Here is a 22,090-nt window from a genome sequence, read left to right on the forward strand (position 1 = left end):
CTTAATTCACGGTGTGTAACAATAGAGAGATTAAAAAATAAATACATACGCATTCCTACACCCACGTAAAAACTGTTAATACCTTTAGATAGTGTGGTTTAGGGTATTATACAATAATAAACCCCATTTATTTGTAGAAAAACATCAACATCTGATGTCGTATTTTTGAGAACTTTTATCTTTAAATAATACATATTTCCAAAAACCAGAGTCCTCGCAGGCTGAGCCTACCCTCATGTCGTAGCCCTGATTTCACAGGGACTTTGTTTTCCAGCCCCCAGTGCAGTTTTAACGCTGCTGAGGGTCACAACAGTCACAACCAATATAAACTCAGGAATCGGTCTGCCTTGTTTTTATTTAATAAATAAATTTTTATTTAAAAATATGCTCTCCTTTATTCACAGTTTCAAGTCTGAAAAAGATAATACTATTCTTGATGCAGTCAAACACAGCTAAACCCATTCACTTTCTGGGGTGAACCGAGGCCCAGGGCTGGCTAAGAGTCACAAGAGGCTTGCACCCAAGCTAGAAAGGCACACGTTTTTGTGCAGGACAGGAACTGGGATACAAGAAGTGTGTCTGTGTGTCCACATACTCAACAGCAACTTCCTTGTACAACTTGGGGTCACGTTCCCGGTTAAAGTGTTTCAACGAAGCCTTGCTTACAAAGCGTATTTCGTTAGGTATCAAACCAGAGCAACTGGGAGATAACGTTTTTACGCAAGACACCTACACCACCGCAAAACCCATTACCTGCAAGAGAAAAATCGTGAACTTGCTCCAACGTCAAAAAATCGTTAATGTTTGTATCCAGAACCCCAAACTGGCATTTCAAACCAAGCAAGGCTGGGAGCCGAACCAGCCCGGAGTCCCCGCAGGACACAGAGGAGCCCCTGTGCTTGCCCAGCGGTACAGCGTGACAGCGCAGGCGATACCATCACCTTCCATAAATACAGACGGACCCCGGGGAGGAACCCCACGCGCGGCAAGGCACTGTTTCTGCTGGTTGGCAGCATTTCGGTCACTGAAGTCCTCCATTGCCAGCGTCGTTGTGTTGAGTCAGCTGCTCCAGTAAATTCAAGATGACCTCAGTTCGTTCCAGCAGAGCCACACCTTTGTTAGCCGTGGCACGCAACAGCAGGGAGTAAACCTGCTTGTTTGTTTTAAGAACAGCATCTTCTTCGTTAGTGCCCCTAAAGAGGAAAGAGGTAATACCAACTGTTGAACCACAACGTTTTACTCTGCAAATATCACAACAGTTATTAAATAACAGACTGTCTCTGCAAAACCACACGGCTGGTGTTGTGAGTCTCTTCCTTCCTCCGTTCCTACGTCCCACCACCTCACAGCACGGCACTTGGAACCTCCGTCTATACTGCGGGAGGGATACGGCGTCCAGTCTTTATTCAGCTCCAGCCTGGCCGTTTTATTAACTCATAATCCCAAATCACATCGTAAACCCTCCGAATCCAGGTCTCCATGCCAAAACTCAGCACTTCTGTCTACGTTAGCATCTAATCCGACCGTGCCAAATGCCACAGAGACCCGAACGCTCGGGAGACGCGGTCCGTTTGCTTCCCTGCCCCGAGCTCCCCCGGCTAAACCCCGGCGGACATCGTTCTCCCGTTCGAGTCTGAAGCCCGTGATCTGGCCTCATCCTCTCAATTCCAGACAGCGAAGCTGTTTCCCCACGACAGAGGCTGCTCCACGCTCGATACCTCTGCACAAAAGAGCTTTTCCTCTTTCGCCAGCCCACAGCCCCAGTTCCCACCAGTTCTCTCCATTTGACAAACACTGCGAATCCCTTGTCACACAAGTGCTCCGCTGCTTCAGCGCCGTCACCCCTCCTGCTCTGCTACATTCAGTGGCCAAGACTAATAAATAAGTGACCCAAACGAGAAAAGAGAGAAGTAAAAAAATGCCGCCGTTGATACTACAAATAAATGAAGTGGGGACGTGCACAAGCAGCAGTCTGTTTAATTGCAAATGCTTCGGGAATTTCCAAGAAATGGTGAAGCAAATTCAATTCATAACCCTTGGCAGAAATCAGACAGGTTTATTTATTAAACAGAGCAGGCAGTCAATAAAAAGCCACCGAAATGCAAAGTATTTCCAGGATGAGTTACAACAACTCCCACAACAAAGCATTACTTTCAATTACTTCTTTCCCCCGACCCACACAGCCAAGTTCAGTCACGCTGCTGCATTGAACTGTTGGAAGGTCAAACTGATTCCATCCAGCTTTAGTGCTCGTCTGCCAGCTTCGCTGTCAAACATCAACTTGACCACACGTTCTCTACCAAAAAAGCATTGGTGGGCTCCAGTTTCCTCCCCTTTCAGCCCATTATGAAAGCAGGAGGCAGACGTTGTCTTCTCCCACCGGGCAGAGCGGAGGAAGCGTACGCGAGACGTACACAAGGTACCAGAAAGGTTCAACAAAAGGTAGTTTTAAACTTCGCCTCGATCCACCATTGCTCGAAGTTCAACGTGTTACGACAACGCTGCCATTTCCCAGGGCTGGAACTGTAACACGTTCCCTACGTGGAACCTTCAGTGCAAAACCCGACTGAAACAGAGGGGGGAAAACCCCACAAAACAAAAAATGAAGTGGTTTTTTTTGTCTGTTTTACACCACTTATCCTTATTACGAGGCGACAGAACTAAACCAACTTACTCTGTTACTTGGGACATCTGCCTTGCGAGGTACAAATTCCACTGTAACCCTCTGCCTCACACATTCAGATTGCCACCTTGTGGACGTTCTGTTTTAAGAAGTGAAAGCACCCAACGCTGCGCCCAGACGGCTGCAAAGGACGCACGCAGGCTTGCTTCTGGCCTCACGTTTTTCTGTTTACCAGTCTCCCACCAGCAGCAGCAGACCCGCGACTGCATGGAATGGATTCACCTCCCAGTTCACTTCTGGCAAAACAGCACCTGCAGCAGCAGCGCTTCCCTCTGAAAAACCATGAGCGCAGCTTCCAACCACAAAAGAACTCTACAACCGGAACTAAGGCCGCGTTTTAAGACGTTCTGTAACGTTAGCAGCAGCACTGTGCTGCCCTGGCTTCTGCAGCCGTTCGCTGCGGGGGGCGTACGAGGCATTCTCTGGAGCCCCAAAGCAACCTCCAACTCAAACCAACAGAAGCAACAGGGGTGTAAGGACTTGCAGTGCCACACTAACCCCAACACCACTTCAGCACAAGGAGGAGAAGCCACGCTTGTTCCAAATCCTAGCAGCAAGACTGAAGATTATTATTTCACTGCACCCCATCAGGCATTAGAAAGTGGTTTAATGCCAGCAAGTCTCTTCCCCACACGCATCCCTCTCCAGCTACAGCGTTACTGACGTGTCCATGTTTATTCTGAAGTATTTTGCCTGCTAAATGAGGCTGTCACTGATGTATCTTATTAGCAAGATCAGCACTACACAGTAGTTTCTCCCCCACTAGCTCTCAAGTGCTGTGTCACAGATGAAGACCAATGGCAGTTACGATAAAGGACACACATACACGTGCCTCATTCCCTGAGCAAACCCTTTGATTAAAAAAAAAAAAAGACCAAGGTAAGCATGCCAGCAAAATCACAGCAGTCCAAGTTAACCTGCCTTGTGCCTGACTTTATACCGAGGAAGGCCAGAGGTTTACCCTCGGGAGGACAAGCTAGCTGTCACAGAGCGTGATGAAGCGTCAGGAATTCATCACTGCACCCTGCATGTCAGGCAATCACAAACTATTTTCCTATTTGAATATGACCCTTCGAGTCTGACTTTCTTTGTCCTGGACTGCTCTCAGGAAAGAGGAGAGAACAAAGCTGCCTGGACACACTCAGTAAAGGTGTTTCTTGGTCATTCCCTCAATTACACACAAAACCACGGAAAATGTGCAAAATCGGGACGATCAAGGTGTATCTCAGCTCCCTCTCGACACAAAAGTGTCACCTCCTAAAACCAATCAGCATCACGCTTCCTGGCACGCCGCAGAGTACGTAGTTTGTACGGATTTGTGGACGAGAATCACATCTACACGTGCATATCAAGGCTCAACTTACCCCATTTTTTTTTTGGTTGAAGTTAACAATTTAATGGACTGGAGGAGAAGGAACGACATCCTGGACTCAAAAATGCTGAGCAGTTTCAACACTTCTTCTTTGTTAAGGCCAGCAGAGGAATCGCTGGGTGACACAGTCTCAGCACCACCTTCATCCTGGCTTAGCTACACCAAGAGAAAAAAAAACAAACCCCACTTCACTCAACCGCCCGATTCAAAGGCGCCTCGGTTCAGCCGGACAACCACGCCGGCAGCTTCGCTGGCTCTTTACAGGGTCAGCACCGCCGTCACAACCGCTGACGCTGTTTCTGGGGCTTCAGCCGTCAGCTCGCACCCACACACTGTGCACAAGTTACGCGACTGCCTGCGTCACACGGACGTACAGAGACTAGTTATAGAAACATCAGGAAACTATGGACTTGAACTCTCCATCTGCTGCTCAAATTGTCCGTGAGGGATGAAGATAGCAGCAAATACAGCAAGTAATGGTTTGTTCAAGCATCAGGAACCTGTTAACACCAGCGACGAACACCTTCCACGTTAGTATTTCAACATTAGATGTACTGTATAGAGAGAATTCATATTTCCATGGGACACACAGTCTTGTGTTCCTAAAGATGACTTTCAGGGGATAATACAGAGTTGCAGAGCGCCCCATTCCCTCAGAGAACGAGTCAGTCAGCGCACATCTACGTGCAGATGTGCTTCACTCCACCTCTCCAGAGCCATTCAGAACATCAAACAGTTTTTCTGTGAAGTTTCTGTATCTGTGGGTCTACGTGCCAACTCCAGTTGTACAAAGCGCTTTACTGAAGTTACACGGCGGGAGGGGGAAGTCTCTGAATCCAGAGATCAGCCCATCACAAAAAGGCTAGATGGGAACTGGGGGAGCGCGGGAGAAACTTCTGGCTCTAAAAAAACCCACAAACAGCTTCTAGTTCCATTCAGCGCCCAGTTACTACGGCGTTGCGTGAAGGAGGTGGAACTTTGACACCACGTAGAGAGATGTATTCTCAAGGTTAATTTTTGTTTTAATCCAGTTCTACTTAGAGGCTAGAAGTGGTTCAAACCCCGTCCGCGCTATTTAAGCAACTAACCCTACTGAAAAGCAACATCTTCATTGCCAATTTTCCAGTTTTACGAGAGCGCAGAAGGTGCAATGGAGCAGCCAGCCAGACCACCCGACTTGGGTTTACCTGTTCACTTTCTGCCACAAGCTCCTTTCTGATGAGCTGGAACGCACCCCTGGTTTTCACCATTATATCTAGGGCCCCGAACAAAGTCTTTAATTTCCCAGCATTGCTGTTCTGACCTAAAAAAAAAAAAGAAAGAAAGGAAAAAAAAAAGTAGAACATCAAGGACACAAGCAGCTTCTGCTACAGATTGCACTTTTGCCTTCCGTGCAGATTGCCAAAGTTCTCCTGAGAGAAGCGCAGTGCTGTCCTAGTCAACCGAAAACCAGTCAGGTAGAAGTGTCTCTCCCTCTCTTGAGCAACATTCTGTTCCAAGAAGCAGGTTACTCCTGCTCTCATATACCAAGTTATCTAAAAATGAAATTAAAAAGGGAAAGGTAGCTTGGCAAGCTGTTGTAGCGAGACCGAGCTAGACTTACTCGCCATCTGGAACTCTGCAAACGCCACTCTTTCCAGCTGCACGCGAAGGAACTCGCAGGGTGCATCCTTCAAGAGCTGGAAGAGTCGGACTGCTTTACTGTAATGAAGGTCAGCAAGTACACGGTGTTGCTTCCTCAAGTGTTCATCACCAACCTGCGCTCAAGGTAGGGTACACAGTAAATCCCAGACAAGTTGTGTACGTTCACGAGGGAACCGTTAGGAAAAACCTGCTTATGGACTACGTGAGCTACCAACACTTGTTCCCCAGCTCGTTTCATAATGGTTCATCTGAAGGTCTGCACGTTTCTAGAACACATCACCAACCTGACAAACTGACATTTCTAAAGCTAATGCTAACGAATTCCTGTCAAGTAGAACTAAGGTAAATGTAAAGAATAATAATTTGGCCAAAAAAAAAAAAAAAAATCATCAGGAAGCGGCACGCAGGTTTACACAAAGGCTTTAATAAATCCTATGCTAATGTTCTAGCAGAAGGCTGCCTGCTTACGTACCAGAAGAGTGGCTTGGAAGCAAAAGAAACCAAAGAAAATCTTTATCATCAATGGCTTCCGTTACGAGAGCATGGGAGTACTTGGACAGACAGAGCCCTGACGCTCAATAAGCTCTACAAAGGACTGACCCGCTCTTAAATAACACGGGATTTCACAGTGATCTGCAAATAAGCCACCGCTCCCTTCTCTGGTTAAAGCATTGAAATGAACATGTCCCAGCTGCAGGCAGAAGGGGAACTATCAACCTCCACACCCAGGGACACGTTAGGTATGGAACCTACACAAAAAAACCCGCAAGTTTGTGCTAATACCTGGTTTCTGAGGCAGCTGTGGTACATGGAAGCGAGCCTGTGGTGGATGGTCGCGGCCCGGTACTGGCAGAGAGGCTGCCGTGCAGACACCGTATCGACGTCGCAGTACTTCAAGGACTTCATCATGGCTTCACTGACTTCCTTCTCTATCTACAAGATAAAACCAGACTGTGTAGTACGATTACTTTGAAACTAGAACACCGCAATGGGCAAGTGTAAGGGTGAAACCTCTGTTTGCAGCACTAGCTTGTCGTTGAGCAAAACGTTACTAATGCAAGCGACTAAACGTTTCACGGTTTGCAGGAACGACTTCGCGGAAGTTCGTCAATCTAATGAAGGTTTACAAGTTATTCCAGGATCAGCTTTGCTCGCTGTTTACTTCCTCAGGATGACAATGGGTTCTTTTACCAGAGGTTGTCCCAATGCTCTTCGTTACCTGCTCCTGAGCTTTTCGAGACAGCGGAGCATAATCCTGCTGTAGAGTGGCCATAGTGAAGTATGTAGTAGACAGCTCCCAGTTTACGGAATCCCAAACAGCTGGATGCACATCTCTCTTCCCTAGGGATCTGAGTGCCTTCAGATAGTAGTCAATAGCCTGCAGGTTACAAAACAAGACGCATACGTGGTCACGACTTCAGTTTATAGCAACTAGAAATCAATTTCCCTTTACTCATTCTCAAGCATAATCTGTCTGAGCCTTCTTCAGTAGTTTCCTTACACCCATTTTGGTCCTGACTTTAATCCTGACCGTGCAGTTCTATCTCCCTCGTGTGTGGGGTTGCAGTCTGTTAAACACAAAGATCTGAACGTCACGGCGCTTAACAGATCAGAGCAAAAGAATCAAACCTCAACAATACCGAAGCCTATACAGCAGGGCTCAGGATAGGACGAAAGCAGCTAGTTACTACATCCAGACTTACAGATATTCACAAATATTCTACAGTAAAAGGCATATTAGGGTGTGGGCCGTTCTAAAAATAGTATCATGTCACCTTGTTATAATAAAGGGCCTCTTCTGGGGAAAACTCTCTCTTGAAGTCCCCTTCAGCTGCACAGTGCGCTTGAGCGCAAATTCGCATCAGTCTTCCTGTGTTGCAGAGCAGGAGAGCAGCGTTGGTTGCGTCGTCAATTGACTCAAAATTCTGAATTCCTTCTTCAAAGCAAGAGAAGCTTTTCTTCCAGAGCTGCTGCTCTGTCGTCGATACAGTTTTACTCACTAGGGTTAAGACACAAGGCTTACCATCTCACTCAAATCCTTCACAGATACTGAACAAACATTTTCATTATGTTCTTTTTCCTGTGAACAACCTTTTAAAATTTAAGGGTGGTAAATGATTCTGAAGACCCAATTCATGGAAAATACCCTTAAGAAAGCCTCAAACGTATGAAAATAGCTAGAGGGCACTATTACACATACTGTACTTTCCAAAGAACTGTGATAACGATACACAAAACCCAGGGGAAGTTAACAGGATAGAACGCAGGTTTTTCTTCTCCACAGCAATTTTCCAGGTATCACAGTCACTTCTATAAACTTACAGCATGAAACGAGTAAAAAGTGACTTTTACAGACAAGCAAAATTCAGCATTTGAGCTTTGACTTCAGCTAAACAGCACTTCTGCAAAAACATGGAGATGGTGAAAAATTACAGAATTAAAAGTCCAACCCAGAATCCCTCAAATATTAATTGGCCAAAGGTCACAGAGAACAGCCGGTATTTGGGAGACTGGAGCTGTTTACACTGAACCACCAGCATCTCGTTTGTTCCAGTTTATATAACACTTACTGGTAGGCCAGACATTATTGCTTTTGCTTTCAAAAATAAAACCCCACCACACACACACACCTTACCCTACGGAGCAGCTTAGGCAGCCTCCATTTCCTCAAAAAAAACCCTCCAAAAATAAACCAGAAGCAAAGCTGCCAAGGCTTTACTTACCCAAAAATTCATAAGCTGACTTCACTGAAACTATTCTTGTTTAAATTCAGCTTATGCTTGTTCATGCTGGGCTAAACCAAACACATCAAGAACAATGCAACCTGCCCTCCATTTCACAACAGAGCTGGTTTAAAGTTTCCCATCATGGTTTTTTGAGGGCATTCTACACACTTTAAAGGAATTTCTCCAAAGTTATATGTTCCCTTATTCAGTTTAGGCTCAAGTACAAGCCTACAGTGATCTACTGTAGGCAAATACTTACAATGGACACTAAAGTTACACAGCATCAATTACAGAAGAGCATTTACTACAAAGTTCTTTAAATGTCATCATCATAATCAGAAATACTCAAGACTTCTCACGCTATTAGTGAACACCATCATCGTCTAGCTCCGTGGAACAGCAAGAAGTGGAAAGAAGGATACTTGCCCACTCTCTCCGTCTGCACTGCAGCAGCCTGGTTCATGTAAAACACGCCAATCTCGTTCCTGATGTTCCCCATCCTCTTCAGTACCTGTATATGCTGCTCTGGATTTTGGTTTTTTAAATTACTGAAGAGTAAGATTTCGTAAGCCGCTTCGTAACATTTGCAGCTGACGGAAAGCTGGCATTCCAGGTCTGTGGACAAGTCCGTAGCCCAGGCAAACACTAGAAGACAAAAGGCAAAGCCTGCGCGTCAAACCGCCCTTCCAAACCGACTGAAATTGGTGATAGTCTAGAGGAAAAGGTGCCCAAGTGCACGACCCACGTCAGAACCATCCCACAATTTCTACAGGTAAGTAAAATTTACCCCTTGCTTAAACAATGACTGTCTTCGGTTATTTCACAGCTTCAGGCATGTCATACAGTATCTTGACAACCTCCTTACGTATGACAGGCACGACAAGCTTCCTCTGAAGCAGACGGAGCTGAAACATAACAAACCCTTCTCCAGAAACGTTGCTAGCGTGTGGTTTTGAGGAAGCACCATGAAATTACTTTATGTCTGTCACAGAACCGAATCACGGCAGCTTTCTCGGGTCAGTACCATACCTTGGCACCTGGATTCTCTATGAAGGCTGTGCAGTATTTCCTGATCTTCTTTTGTCTGGTAATTATACTCTTCAAGATAGGCTGCTCTGTTGTTTGCATTCTGAGCAAGCATTAACTGGATATCTCCACAAAGGGTTAAACACTGACAAAGGAACACTAGCACGTCGGGAAGCATGCTGGCGCAGAGACAACAGTAGGTATCTGTTAGGAAAAAAACACCCCACGGATGAGGGAAGGGGGAAGAAGAGAATGAAACGTAGAAGTGTTTGACACAGACTGACAGTGTAATTGGTTTTTATGTTACCTGTCACACTTCCTCTCTGTGTGCAGACACACGTGCTCTGGGTGCAGACAACACGTGCTCTTCTCAGGACTAACCTATTGTAAAGTCATAGTTGCTCTACACAGCTGACAGTTTCAAAAGAGCAATGATGTTGTCCATGACGAGCAGTGAATCTGGTAATCTCCAGTCTGACTACAGGAAAACTGACTGTCTACACATTAACTCAAATGAGATATAAAAATTAATTTCCAAAAGGTACAGTTTAAACTCAGTTCTCAAGATTCATGAAAGCTGAAGAATGCTTCGGGTTATTGATAAGCATATTGATGCTTTGTGTTAAAATCAATTGTTCTTGCTTTATAAGCCTCCTCCTGCCCCAAGCCCTGCAGATATCGAAGCAGAACAGCAGCACTACAGTACGAAGCCGAAGGCATTTCCCGATTTGTTGTTCTCATTGCATTAGTAATATTCTGAACAGCCTGATTCTACGTCCTTCCTTTTCCTCGTTCATACTTGAAGACCTATTTCGTTTTGGAGGAGCATCCGATTCAGCTGATGCACAAGTTTGGTATTTCTGAGCTTCGGGAATATATTTACATGAAATGGGAACCACTGGGCATTTCCAGGGAAAAACTATCTCCTTGCAGCAGTAGCACTTAGACCACAGAATAGTACCTTGGTCTTGGCACCAGGACCAACTCTCCCAACTTCAAGTGCTTTGAAGCTCCAAATTTGCACTCTCCAAGTGTCCCCATCTGTCAAAACGGGAGCACCTTTCTACCAGAGACAGGAGTTGTTCTGACTCCAAACCTCCCTCCTGAATAATGAGCTAGACACTTAGTTTAACTAAACACACGGTTGTCAGACTCGTCACTGCACACCACTAGGGTAAATCAAGCACAAGAGAAGTATTTGATATCGTGAAAGGTACATCCAGGCAACGGCACAGCTGACAGACACGTCCTAGCAACTTACCATGGCACTGTAAAGCCAGCTTGATGTACCGTAACGCTCTCCCGTATTTCTGCAGAATCATAGCGGCATCAGATAGGACATAATAAGCCTTTGATGATTTCAGAATGAGCTGGAGTTTCATTTTGTATTGCCACGATCCAGGAATCATTCCTGACTGACTGGAATGTTTGCCCTTCTGAAATGAGCCCACTGTAACACAGAGAGAACCTCATGAGTAAATCTCACCTCCGTAACGTATGCCAGAGGCTGGACACAACTTCACCAGCGCAGACAGAATGTGAAGTGCCTTATTACGGCTCTGCACAGGTAGAGTTATGCCAGCCAGCCTGCCACTACAGTCTTCATCTGCAAAATGGACCCAACACTTGGCACTCTTCCACGTACTCCACCGGACGGAGGGATGCCCAAATCCAGCGAGCAGTGACAACGCAGCCAACCTCTCACACTTGAAACAGCTTCTGAAGCACGACTGCAGTGGCCAAGACTACTCCGTTAGGTCGCAGTGGAAAAGACCAAGCGAGCCACAGGCACAGTTTGTCATGTTCTCCACCAAATCCTCAGGATATATACTCTGCTCCTGTACGAACAGTCTCAAAGGGAGAAAGCCTCCATTTGTGGGTTTAGCCTCCAGCACAGAAGGAGCTGGATAACCTGGTCCTTCCCACAGTGTCTCACACTTGTTTCAAGACATCCTCAGCGTAAGATTATGAAGCCTCCTTCTTCGATGCTGCAGCGGTTACAGAACCAGAAAGAACAGGCCACTGACTTCAGCCGTACTAAAGGACCGAATTTTGTCCTGACAATATCTGCACAGAGAAGTGAGTCTCTTGCTTACAGGCGGACCTACAGGCCTGACTTGCAAGCCCGCTATCTTTAGTAAGTTCTAGAAGAACTCCATGTTTACGTTGGGGCAAAAGTAAATCTAACACAGTAACACCTCCTGCAATTAAAAGACACAGAATGCACATATACTGTGCCCATACACTATTCAGAAGTAGTTCTCTCCAAGAATTAAGGGCACTTATCCTTCCTATATGTATGTAAACATACACACATAGCAGAAAAATTACACAATTTGCATCACAGAAAACAAACCAATCCACATAATGGAGAAGCAAAAGTTTCTCCCTCATGTTTCAACTATTTTTCTCAAGGTTGAATTCAATCCTTACGACCTAAACAAGCAGCACCACTGCTACTGCAGGGAAGAACTCCAGCACAGCTCCAGAAATCAACTAAAATATTTTTTTTTCTGATCTGTGCAATATTTACCTCCCACATCCCCCAGGAAACACTTGTTTCTAAACAGAAGCAGCTAACATGCGGACATGCTCCTTGCCAGCTGGCAAGCAGCTGCAATGTGCCATCCCTTCCAAATCTTGCAGGCAGAAGACAAGAGCCTAGCTGCAGGAGAGCTGAAATAAGCACACTGTTCTTGCTGAGCTGACCTAGGTAAAAATTTCTCAGTAGATCTTGGTAAAAATTAGTCTCACCGCCCATATCAACAGGACTGTGCAGAATTTATGCGAGATCAAGACAATGTAACTTTCTGATGGAGGGGTTAAATCCTGTGGTCACACATCTGATACAAACTAAGAAAGTATGCATGCATCTCCAGGTCATTGACGTTCAAGAGACAACCATAAAACTGGAAGAGAAACACGAGAACACTTGAACGAGTAACTCAGAACTGAACTTGCTTATTAATTAGAGATTTTCAAAGGGGGAAGGGAGGAAAAAGGAAAGAATAAAGAACTGTAAAAATATGCAAGGCAAATTTCTTTCCAGGTTATGCTTATAGGGCTTCCTGCCCTGCAGAGAACTCTACTACTTTCGGAAGAGTCTTTCCTAACGCCCTTTTATGGCACTCCAGAGAAAAGTAAAATAGACAGGCTATAGTCTGGAGTTTGAGTATTTAAGCAAACAAAGTATCTTTTATTTGCTGCTTCCTTCCACAATTGTAGAGGTCTAAGAAAGAAAACAAAATCCTAGTTAACATTTTATATGCAATTCAGCAGCAAGCATAATTTAGGAGAAAAACCTGCCAGAAGTAGGAAGATCTCCACAAAACTTCCCCCCCAAAAAAAAGAATGAAGACTGTTTTAAAAACAACCCACACACCTTATGGTGCTCCACATACCAAATCCCAAAATACTAAGCCCTTATGGAAGTCATCTGCAAGCCACATCCAAACAGGGTCCAGTAAAATTATGTGTTTACTAATAAAAGATGCTTTGATGTGCAAAATATCCCAAATGAGCTATTCTTTTCATATTTAAAGAGGAACAGACTGTTCTCCACTTTTCCGTATGCTACTTTTGCTTATGCAATAGTGTAATTAGTGACTTCTAAGCACGCTGTTTTGACAATCAAAAATAAAGTAGCAGCAGTTTGTGTTGGCACTGGAAAGGTCTTATTTGCACAAGAATACAACTTACTTTTGTCTAAAAATAACGCCATCTGTTTTTCCAGACACTCGGGACCACCGTTGGTGGATTCATCTTCATATTTCAATGGGATGGGCGTGCTGGGGTCAGCTGCAGGAAGGTCACCCTCTTTTTTAACACTGCTGTCGACAGACTTCAAGCCCTGCAAGAAGAAGAAATCATTTAATTCACCTTGAAAGCAGTATTTAGCAAATACAGAAGGCATCAAGGATGGGGCACTAGGTGAAACACCGTTAGAAGGCTGAGGGTAAGCTTACCTCCAGGACATAGCTGAGCACCAGCCTGCAGCGCTCCTCAGTGCCGTGGCAGACAGGAAAGGCACAGCTAGGCTTCATCGAGGGGGCAGCGGGGAAGGAAAAAAAGAGGAGAGTAAATGTTCAACACATGAAATGTCAAAATTACTGGTTAGAAGATGCAAATGAGAAATTGCATTAAGGAAACCCGTTAATGGAAGAGCTGAAGTCTGCGCTATGAAGCGTCACAGTACTGCTTTTTCCCTTATGTCAGTGAGGGATTCTTATACCTGAGCATCTACACTTGGTCCTCCTGGTAACCAAAGACAACGCAAAGAGCAGAAGAGATGAGGTGACTCTGCTCCATAACAGGATCACAACAGCATCCACAGACGGTCTGCAGCCCAGACCCGGGAAGATAAGCACATTCATATGCAGAAACTATCTCCTCAGCCTATACAAAGTGGTGCTTTCATCACCTTTGAACAACTCAATGCCTTGGGGGTTTTTTGGGAGGGGTTTTATTTTTGTTTTCTTCTGGGGTAGAGTAGAAAGGGGAGAAGAAAGGGGAAACTGAGTGCCTCTGCACCGGTGCAAGTTCTTGCATTTTCAGCTAATGGACCTTGAAGGGCTAAAAATTAAGACAGCAACAAGAGTTACAATTGTTTTTAGGAAATCTTGTTCTTTAGAAAAGAAAACAGGTTTAGCTTTTGACCAGCAAGAGTCATTTCATAATCATACCCCTATGTAGGCAAGATAAGCAAAACGTCAGAAGAAAAGCAAGATGCTATGAGCAGTTTCTTCACTGATCTCCCCAGTTTCTCCTATTCCTCTGTTTCGTTTCAGTAATCCTGCACACAAAGCGTGAGGAAGGTAGCAGGGTGACACTTCTGCCCGTTCCTTTACAAAGCACACGTAGGTCAATGAACGCTATGGTTATGCACGCAGCTGTCCCCCTAGACACAACATGTACACGTGGGCAGAGTAAAGCTTCATCTCTTTTCCAAAATTAACTATAACCAAAATTTCAAGGAAATCAAATTGCTGTATTCTGACCAGTTACCTCGGAAAGACGAAACACAGAGGGGAATGAAAGACAAAACTCCGTGGACACGACGTAGCTGATGCTCCCCAAAAACCCCCAACCATTAATATTGCTCCAGAAATAAATACCAAGCTAACCCAGGTATCCACACAGACTTGTGGTTGTCTGCAGCTCTTACACGTGGCCACAGTTGGCACTGTTTTCTCTGCTGCTGTGACAGGAATGATTTTTCTGTAGGCAGCTAAGCAGAGTCATGCCATAAAGGACAAGTGCAAGGCTTTAGGGGAAAACAATCTCATGTTAAACCTGCTACGCTGTGAAATTTAAAGAGCTCAAGTTTTATAAGCAGCTCACAAAAAGTTTCTTTCCCCACTGCCTTGTGCTTTAGTTAACCTGAAGACAAAACTAACCAGTAACTGAGTATCAGTAACAAACCTCGCTACAGGAACCGAGTCTTTCAAAAAAACCCTTAAAAATCCACAGCTTCACTTACACGTATTCGATGAACAGATTTGTATTTTTCTGGTACTGATAACTCTCCAACAGATTTGATTACGGCCACTGCTTTATTGTCATCTGGGGGATCAGAACTGTTACTGTAAGAACCGTTTTCATCACTGTCTGGCATTTCTTCCTCTTCCTCGCTGTAACTTTCATCAGAATTTCCATTTATAGGGAAGTCTGTGCTGTCTTCTTTTTTAGGTTCATCCAGTTGAAAAAGCTCTGATAACATGTAGTTTGCTGAAGCAATAATCTTTTAAAATAAGGAAAAAAAAAAGTTAGCGATATATTTTCAAGATAAATTTTTCTTTTGAGGCACAACATCAATATAATTTGTCTTACAATAAGGAGTAAACAGTACATGCAAGTAGGTATTTGATAAGCTGCGCATACAGCCTGTACACACACTGTAAGACCATGTTTGAGCACTGAATTTTTAACAGTATTTAAGAATCCGATCACTGGAGACAGCGTGTTGTCAACTACTCGTGTATGTGCCTACAGCCCCTGCAATCAAGCTTGACCACACTTGGTTTCACCCCCCACCTCACAAGAGCTTCATCTGTTTTGCAAGTGAGGGTGTAAAGGTAACACTGGGAACACAGGCCACCCAGGCCCCAGACAGCTTTGGTTGCTTTTCCTTAAAAGAACAATAAATACAGAAGGGCAGCACTTGATCACCCTTATTCACTTCTTTTGAGCGTCACCCTAAAAAACCTCTTTGTTTATTTGCATCTGTCGAGTTTTACAGATTCCCTCAAACTGCAGCTACGCTGCCTTCCAGAGAAGCTTTTACCTTCTCCACTTTTGTTCTAATTCAGGCAAGAAAAGTAAAATCTGCCACAAGAAAAAAACCCAGCAGCTATCTTCTTAGGGGATGGCAAGGAGATATTTACCCTCTCTCTTCTCTGGACTGCTGTGACATGGAGAAAAATGAAGCAGTGAAAGCTATGTTCTGGTAGGGCTAAGCATTCACAGAATCACAGCATGGTGGGGGTTGGAAGGGACCTCTGGAGACCATCTAGTCCAACCCCTCCACCAAAGCAGGTTAGCCTAGAGCAGGTCACACAGGAACGCATCCAGACGGGTTTTGAATGTCTCCAGAGAAGGAGACTCCACAGCCCCCCTGGGCAGCCTGTTCCAGTGCTCTGTCACCCTTAAGTAAGTTTTTCCTCATGGTCAGGTGCAGCTTCCCATGTTCCAGTTTGTGCCCGTTGCCCCTTGTCCTGTCGCTGGGCACCACTGAGAAGAGCCTGGCCCATCCTCTTGACACCCACCCTTTGGATATTGATAAGCGTTGATAAGGTCCCCCCTCAGTCTTCTCCAGGCTGAAGAGCCCCAGGTCTCTCAGCCTCTCCTCACAACAGAGATGCTCCAGCCCCCTCATCATCTTCATAGCCCTCCGCTGGACTCTCTCCAATAGCTCCTTGTCCACATTTCATTCCTCTATGTACTGTAATACTATACACTGCCAGAGTTTCAAGACACAGTGACGAACGAGGAGATAACTGGATACATGCATTGAAAAGCTATCCTGTAGCAGCAGCAACATCCACAGGACTGAAAACTCAGAACATCAGTTTCAACTTCTCAACACCAAAAAAGACCACCAAAACCGACAACCCAACAAATAGTTCAAACTGCAAGTGAAGGGGTCAAACAAGACACCAGGGCACAAACAGCATCTCCTTCTAGAGGTAATGACAGCTCGCTTTTTATAGTGAGAAAGGAAATAAAATAAGTCAGGAGAAATACAACGCACACTGGTGACAGCCTAAAGCAAGCAGCATTCCCTCCTGCTTCAGCTGGGTTTCATACAGAAATAAAGAGCCTGGAGACAAGGTGTTCCACAGTTCAATCTAATTTCTCACCTCACTGTGCTAGGCAGTCCTGTGTGTGTCTCTAACCTCCCCTCCTTCCTCTAAAGGGAAGGAAGCCTGGTCCAGCATCAGGCTGTGCCCCAGAACACTTCACCACTCGCATCAAGGACTAAGTCAGCAAGATGAGAAATATGTCTATAAACCACAGACACACATACATACACTTTTCCCCTCTAACTTTAAGGGCAGAAGTGCTTAGGGAAAAGGTCATTTTGGAACCATAAACACACCAAACAATTAAGCCAGTAAGAACAATACAACAATAATCTTTACAGTAATGTTAAGCCCTTTGCTTTCTACCTCAAGTTTATTTGAAGACTGAACTCTTGCTCGGACAGCTCTCTCATTCCTATCACGATGAATTTTGACACTAAGAAATGAGTGAGGTCTGCCAAGAAATTTAGCTCAGATCGATTAAACACCAAAAAACAACCCCCCAAACACACAACACACATACGTGTCATAAAGTGACCTGCTTTTGGGCACCTGGTCCCCAAACTGGAATGGACAATTTCATATTAAGTGCTTAGGCCCCACCTTAAATTACTGACTCTTGTGTAGCTCCAGGGTTATGCAAACACTTAAGTAACAGCTGTCAGGCTTGAACTTTTGGATTTAGGCACCTTAAGAAGGATCTGACTGCCAAAAGACTTGCATTATTGCGTCATGCACACACAGGGCGATTATGACCGGGCATAAGCGCTAGAACACGTTTTTACAGCGAAATCTCTTGCTTTCAAGATGCCTTTTTTTCCCCTCTCGATGCAAAGTGAGCATCAAGCGAAGGACTTGCAGTTACCTCCCCTGAAATTCACCTTGGGGATATCAACTCCTGCGTTTTAGTTCCTGAACATTCTGAATATAAGAAAAGTGTCAAGAGTAATTTGCCCACATTCCTTTCATCCACTTCCCAACTCCCTCTCGACTTCTGACTGTTCAAAAAAAGATGACATTTCATGCCACTGAAGCCCTGTATTTAGGACAGCATGGCCACTTAGAGTTCCTGGTTCTGGTAATGAAGGGCACGTTCTAGCTCCTGGTTCTACTGGAGTCTAGGGAGACCGGACCGGAATAGAGTCCACCAATTCCATACAAACCAGAACTGAGGTGCAAGTTCTCCCCAGCACCATTGCTAGGTCACGTGAGCCTTGTTCAGTAACTTGCCATCGGAACAGCAGCCTTTTGGCGTTAGACATTTGGCTGAACTGCCAACCAAACATTTTACACTTCTTGGGTATTTTTGGAGGGCTTGGCAGAAGTGTTAAAAAAACCCACCCAAACAAAAATCCCAGAAAATGAGTTATTCCACCAGGCTGTTTTCTGAACCAACATACTGCTGAGAAGGCAAAGGAGGCCACCACTGTGCAGCAGTATGAATGCAGTTAACCAGCTCAAATAAGCACTCTCCCCTGCCCTACTGAAATGTTACTTACGGAGTTAAAAATCCTATATAGGAAAGGGAAAAGCATTCGAGCCTGATCAAGTTTAGAGGAGAATAAAAACCAACTGGTAAAGAATGAGTGTTACCTGTTCTAAAAGCTTGTAGATTACCAGAGGCAAAGGAGAGAAGGATCTGATGCAAGCAAAAAAAACAACCCACAAACAAAATTCAAGAGCTTCTAGAGCGATTTTGAGACCTTTCCAGAACTTCAGGAGGAGCTGACAAAATACTTATTTAGTTAATACATGCCATGTCTCCTCTGGTAATCCATTTTAAATACAATTCTGGTTTATCACATCACATTTTTGGGATCAACTTTCAGTTGAAAACAGGTTAAATCTACCACTTACACATAAACTAAGTTATACTTTGGATTAGGTCTCAGTTTCAGTATAGGTATTTCTTTTTTAAATGTACGATGTGTTGCCTGTAAATGTCAAAGTGTGAAGTTACCATGTTTGTGTACCAGAGCCTGCATAAAGCAGCTCCTGCTCAACCAACTTCCCCGCCTCCTGCAGCATCCCAGTTTACTTTTGTGGTTCAACGCATTGATACTCCCTTATACAATTCTGAATTGTATTCAGATTTCTGAGTTTCAGACTTCAAGGAAGAATAGATGTGAGTCAAAATCAGAAAGCAGCACACGCCACTATCTTCTGCCACTAACCAGGAAGCTAGCACACCTGGCAGCAATAATACTTCAGTTCAAGACATACAGGCCTTCTTTACTTCCCTACACTTTAATAAACTCCTTGTCCTTCAGAGCAATTCTTCTTTTTCTTAGAAAAGAACCACAATCAAGTATCTAGAATAAAAGAGGTTAATACAGCTTCATCTCCTTTCCATTCCTTTTCTTACTGCTTCTGAAAGTGCAGAGTATCTCAAGGTACCCATGGCTGACAACAGTCTGATGAAGACAGCAAGACTTTCGAGGTTCTTTTTCTGACTCCCCCACCTACCACAGAACAGGTGAGGTTGGAAAGAACCCCTGGAGACCGTCTAACCCAACCCTCTGGCTCAAAGCAGGCTGCTCAGGACCACGTCCAGTCAGACTTTGAGTATCTGAAAGGATGGAGACGCCATAACCTCTCTGGTTGCCCTGTCCCAACATTCAGCTACCTTCAGAGTAAAGATGTTCTTAAATTCACATTTCACAGCCCCTAGCTGGGATCTGCTTCAGGGCCTGTACAGCTTCCAAACACAAAAGGGCTCTTTGGGAACAAGAGCAATAGGGCAAATGTAACGAGAAGTTCCTTTTCTAGGAGATTCTTGCAGCAATGACGGTCAGTGAAGGCTACTAATTAAAAAAAAAATAATAGCCTGGGGCTTCTTTAAACATAAATCAATTTCTAAGATAACTAAATTTAAATTCTCTCCCTTGCAAAGGCAGGAGGAAGTACCACACAAACTATTACCCGGTGTATGACAATGACAGCATTTCTGTTACATTTACACAACAAGAAAACAGGCAGTTCTCACCTGAGGATGTCTACCATTGTCCAACAGCTTAAGACAATTAAGGAGCAATGTTCTGATAGTGCCATAGTGTTTCTTGTTCTGGTTTTTCTTCAGCATCATATTGCAAGCAACTCTTAAAAGAAAGTTCAACAGAACAGTAAATCCCTGGATAATTTCCTTGTGCTAGAAGAAGAAAAAGCTTTAAACAATACTACTGCAGATCTCCCAAACTTCGTAATGGCTCTACAAGACTTACTCAGAGCGTAGGTCACATGGAGAAACGGTGAAAAGGAGAAAGACTGTTTTGCCTTAGTGAGACTGAGGCTTACCAAGCTCAGGCATAAAAGATTTTAATTTCATGCATTTTCATTTCACCGTAATTGTTGGACTGTATTCTTAACACGACTGCACCAAGAACTAAGTATTACCGCAAAAATTAGACAAAACTCACTTGTACAGAAGAATTGCCACTGGCATTGTAAAAGGGTTTTGGTATTTGTCTTCTGTCTCTTCACAAAGGGTGGTGAGGTCATAGAGCTTTACTATATCGCTCCCACTTGCTGAAAGGTAAGACCTTTCATTAATCAACGTGACATTAACATATAACTTTCCAAACTGATCTAAATCTACTTACCTTTAAATAACCAATAAGTATGTCCTTCTTTGGTGCAATTTGATTTCAGAAAAGATAAGATATTTTGAGCAATATCTTTTATCACTTTGGTAGAAAAATTAGAGTTTTCCAAATTGGGAATATCTTCAGTCTTGATCATTTCATATTTCTGCAAGGAATGTATGTTAAAACTGAAGATTAGGAGGGTTTTTTTGCCACCTACCCCCCAAAAAAGAAACCTATAGATCAGTGTCTCTCAACTGCTCAAAGAAACAAAGTCTACTATTATGACACAGTCCTGATACATTAATTTCTATGATTTACTTTAAAAGCAAGCACAGCTTGATTACAGTACTCAATGAAAGCTTTAAAGAGGATTCACTTTTGTGACAAACATTGTAAATGGAGAACAAAAGGTGAAAAAGATAAAAAAGTGCTGGAAGTGCAACATCTAGCTATTCCTTCAATGAAACCTAGTCAGCCTAGTAAGGAACCACCAGGTAGAACAGAAACTCAGCTGCTATGTGTGGTCTCCTGTAACACAGTAAAAACAAACAAAAGTGTGAAAAGCACACATCTCTCTTGACAAGTGAACGCTACAGATTTTAAAACACAAGAAACGGGTGTATTTCCGCTGCTCCATTTTTTATTTTTGCCTTCACTCGTACATCAGGGGAAGGAGGAACCCGGCACACATGGGAGAAGAACAACCAAACACAGTATTTCTGGATGACTGTTGCAAGCTGTGTAGACGCTTCCCATTCTGCAGTCAAGGATTTTTGTGATCTTTTTGCCAGAACAGTGAGATTAGAAAGAGATCTGTTACAACTGGAGCAAATTCAGAAACTGGAGAACGGATTAACTGGGCATAATGCAAAGAGCCAGACTGACCTGAACAATTCCATTAACGTGAAAGCACATCACAAGCTCTGGTACGTTGCATATTAAGTTGTCCAACCAATAGTCAATTCCTGTTAGCACATTTATTGGCTTGTTGTTATCCCTAAAACCAAATATTTATAGTGTTAAGTCTTTATTTACTCTTCAGAAAATATTAGGGATGTTTACTAACGGGATGTAGATTTGGGTCACCTGGGGGTGGATGGATACTAAAACAATTATTGGCGACTTGGTATAAAGAGGCAAACGATGAGTTAGAGCAAACAGAACAGAGGTACTGATCTAACAGAACACACTCACGGGCCCTCAGGAATTTCAAATTTTTGCACACACTTAGACTGAAACCTTAACGAGCTTCAGATGTCACGCTACTGCCAAGATAATAAGCACTTAAGAAGTTCTAAAGGCACAGCAGTATTAGCTGCAACTAATTATAGCACAAGCTCCCAAAATTCCTGGCAAAACAAAGTGCTGTTAATCCCTCCATGTGTCTTAAAAAGATGACAAATACACCAAACAAGTTTCAAGTTTTTGCTCATTCTTTGCCTACGCACAGGCAGGAGCGGAAAGAGCGGTGATCAAGCGACCAACAATGTATTAGTGCACAGTAAGACAGTCAGAACATAGAATTCCTGTAGTCACAAGTTTGAAGTACTTACACCCAGCTGGCAGTTACCAAAATTCAGAATCCCAGTAGGAGAAATACTACTGCCCTCTTTTATAAAAACAGCAATAGAATGAAATTAAGGACTAGATGTACAGACGTGTTTTGACACTCAACATTCACACTGAAGTCAGGAAAGGCTGCCAACTGCCAGTACTTTCAAATAAAGACCGAGTTACAGAGCCCAAAAAATCAG

At 44.0% G+C, this 22,090-nt stretch overlaps 1 protein-coding gene across 1 annotated transcript in view; it reads right to left on the reverse strand.

The window, feature by feature from the left end:
- Positions 1-318: 318 nt before the first annotated feature.
- The window catches only part of EDRF1 (erythroid differentiation regulatory factor 1), a 28,886-nt gene continuing 7,114 nt past the window's right edge, over positions 319-22,090 (reverse strand). The window contains exons 9-25 of the mRNA XM_086466378.1: positions 21,222-21,333; positions 20,352-20,499; positions 20,169-20,277; positions 19,739-19,850; positions 14,931-15,191; positions 13,417-13,488; positions 13,151-13,301; positions 10,713-10,901; positions 9,455-9,655; positions 8,852-9,070; positions 7,475-7,698; positions 6,919-7,077; positions 6,483-6,632; positions 5,659-5,812; positions 5,243-5,358; positions 4,048-4,211; positions 319-1,193 (exon numbers count right to left, since the gene is read on the reverse strand). Coding sequence (XP_086322504.1) covers positions 1,022-1,193; positions 4,048-4,211; positions 5,243-5,358; positions 5,659-5,812; positions 6,483-6,632; positions 6,919-7,077; positions 7,475-7,698; positions 8,852-9,070; positions 9,455-9,655; positions 10,713-10,901; positions 13,151-13,301; positions 13,417-13,488; positions 14,931-15,191; positions 19,739-19,850; positions 20,169-20,277; positions 20,352-20,499; positions 21,222-21,333 — 2,713 coding nt within the window. The 3' untranslated portion in view covers positions 319-1,021. The remainder of the gene's footprint in view (positions 1,194-4,047; positions 4,212-5,242; positions 5,359-5,658; positions 5,813-6,482; positions 6,633-6,918; positions 7,078-7,474; positions 7,699-8,851; positions 9,071-9,454; positions 9,656-10,712; positions 10,902-13,150; positions 13,302-13,416; positions 13,489-14,930; positions 15,192-19,738; positions 19,851-20,168; positions 20,278-20,351; positions 20,500-21,221; positions 21,334-22,090) is intronic.

Source organism: Leptosomus discolor, chromosome 6 (genome assembly GCF_034619465.1).
Source record: "Leptosomus discolor isolate bLepDis1 chromosome 6, bLepDis1.hap2, whole genome shotgun sequence".
NCBI lineage: Eukaryota > Metazoa > Chordata > Aves > Leptosomiformes > Leptosomidae > Leptosomus > Leptosomus discolor.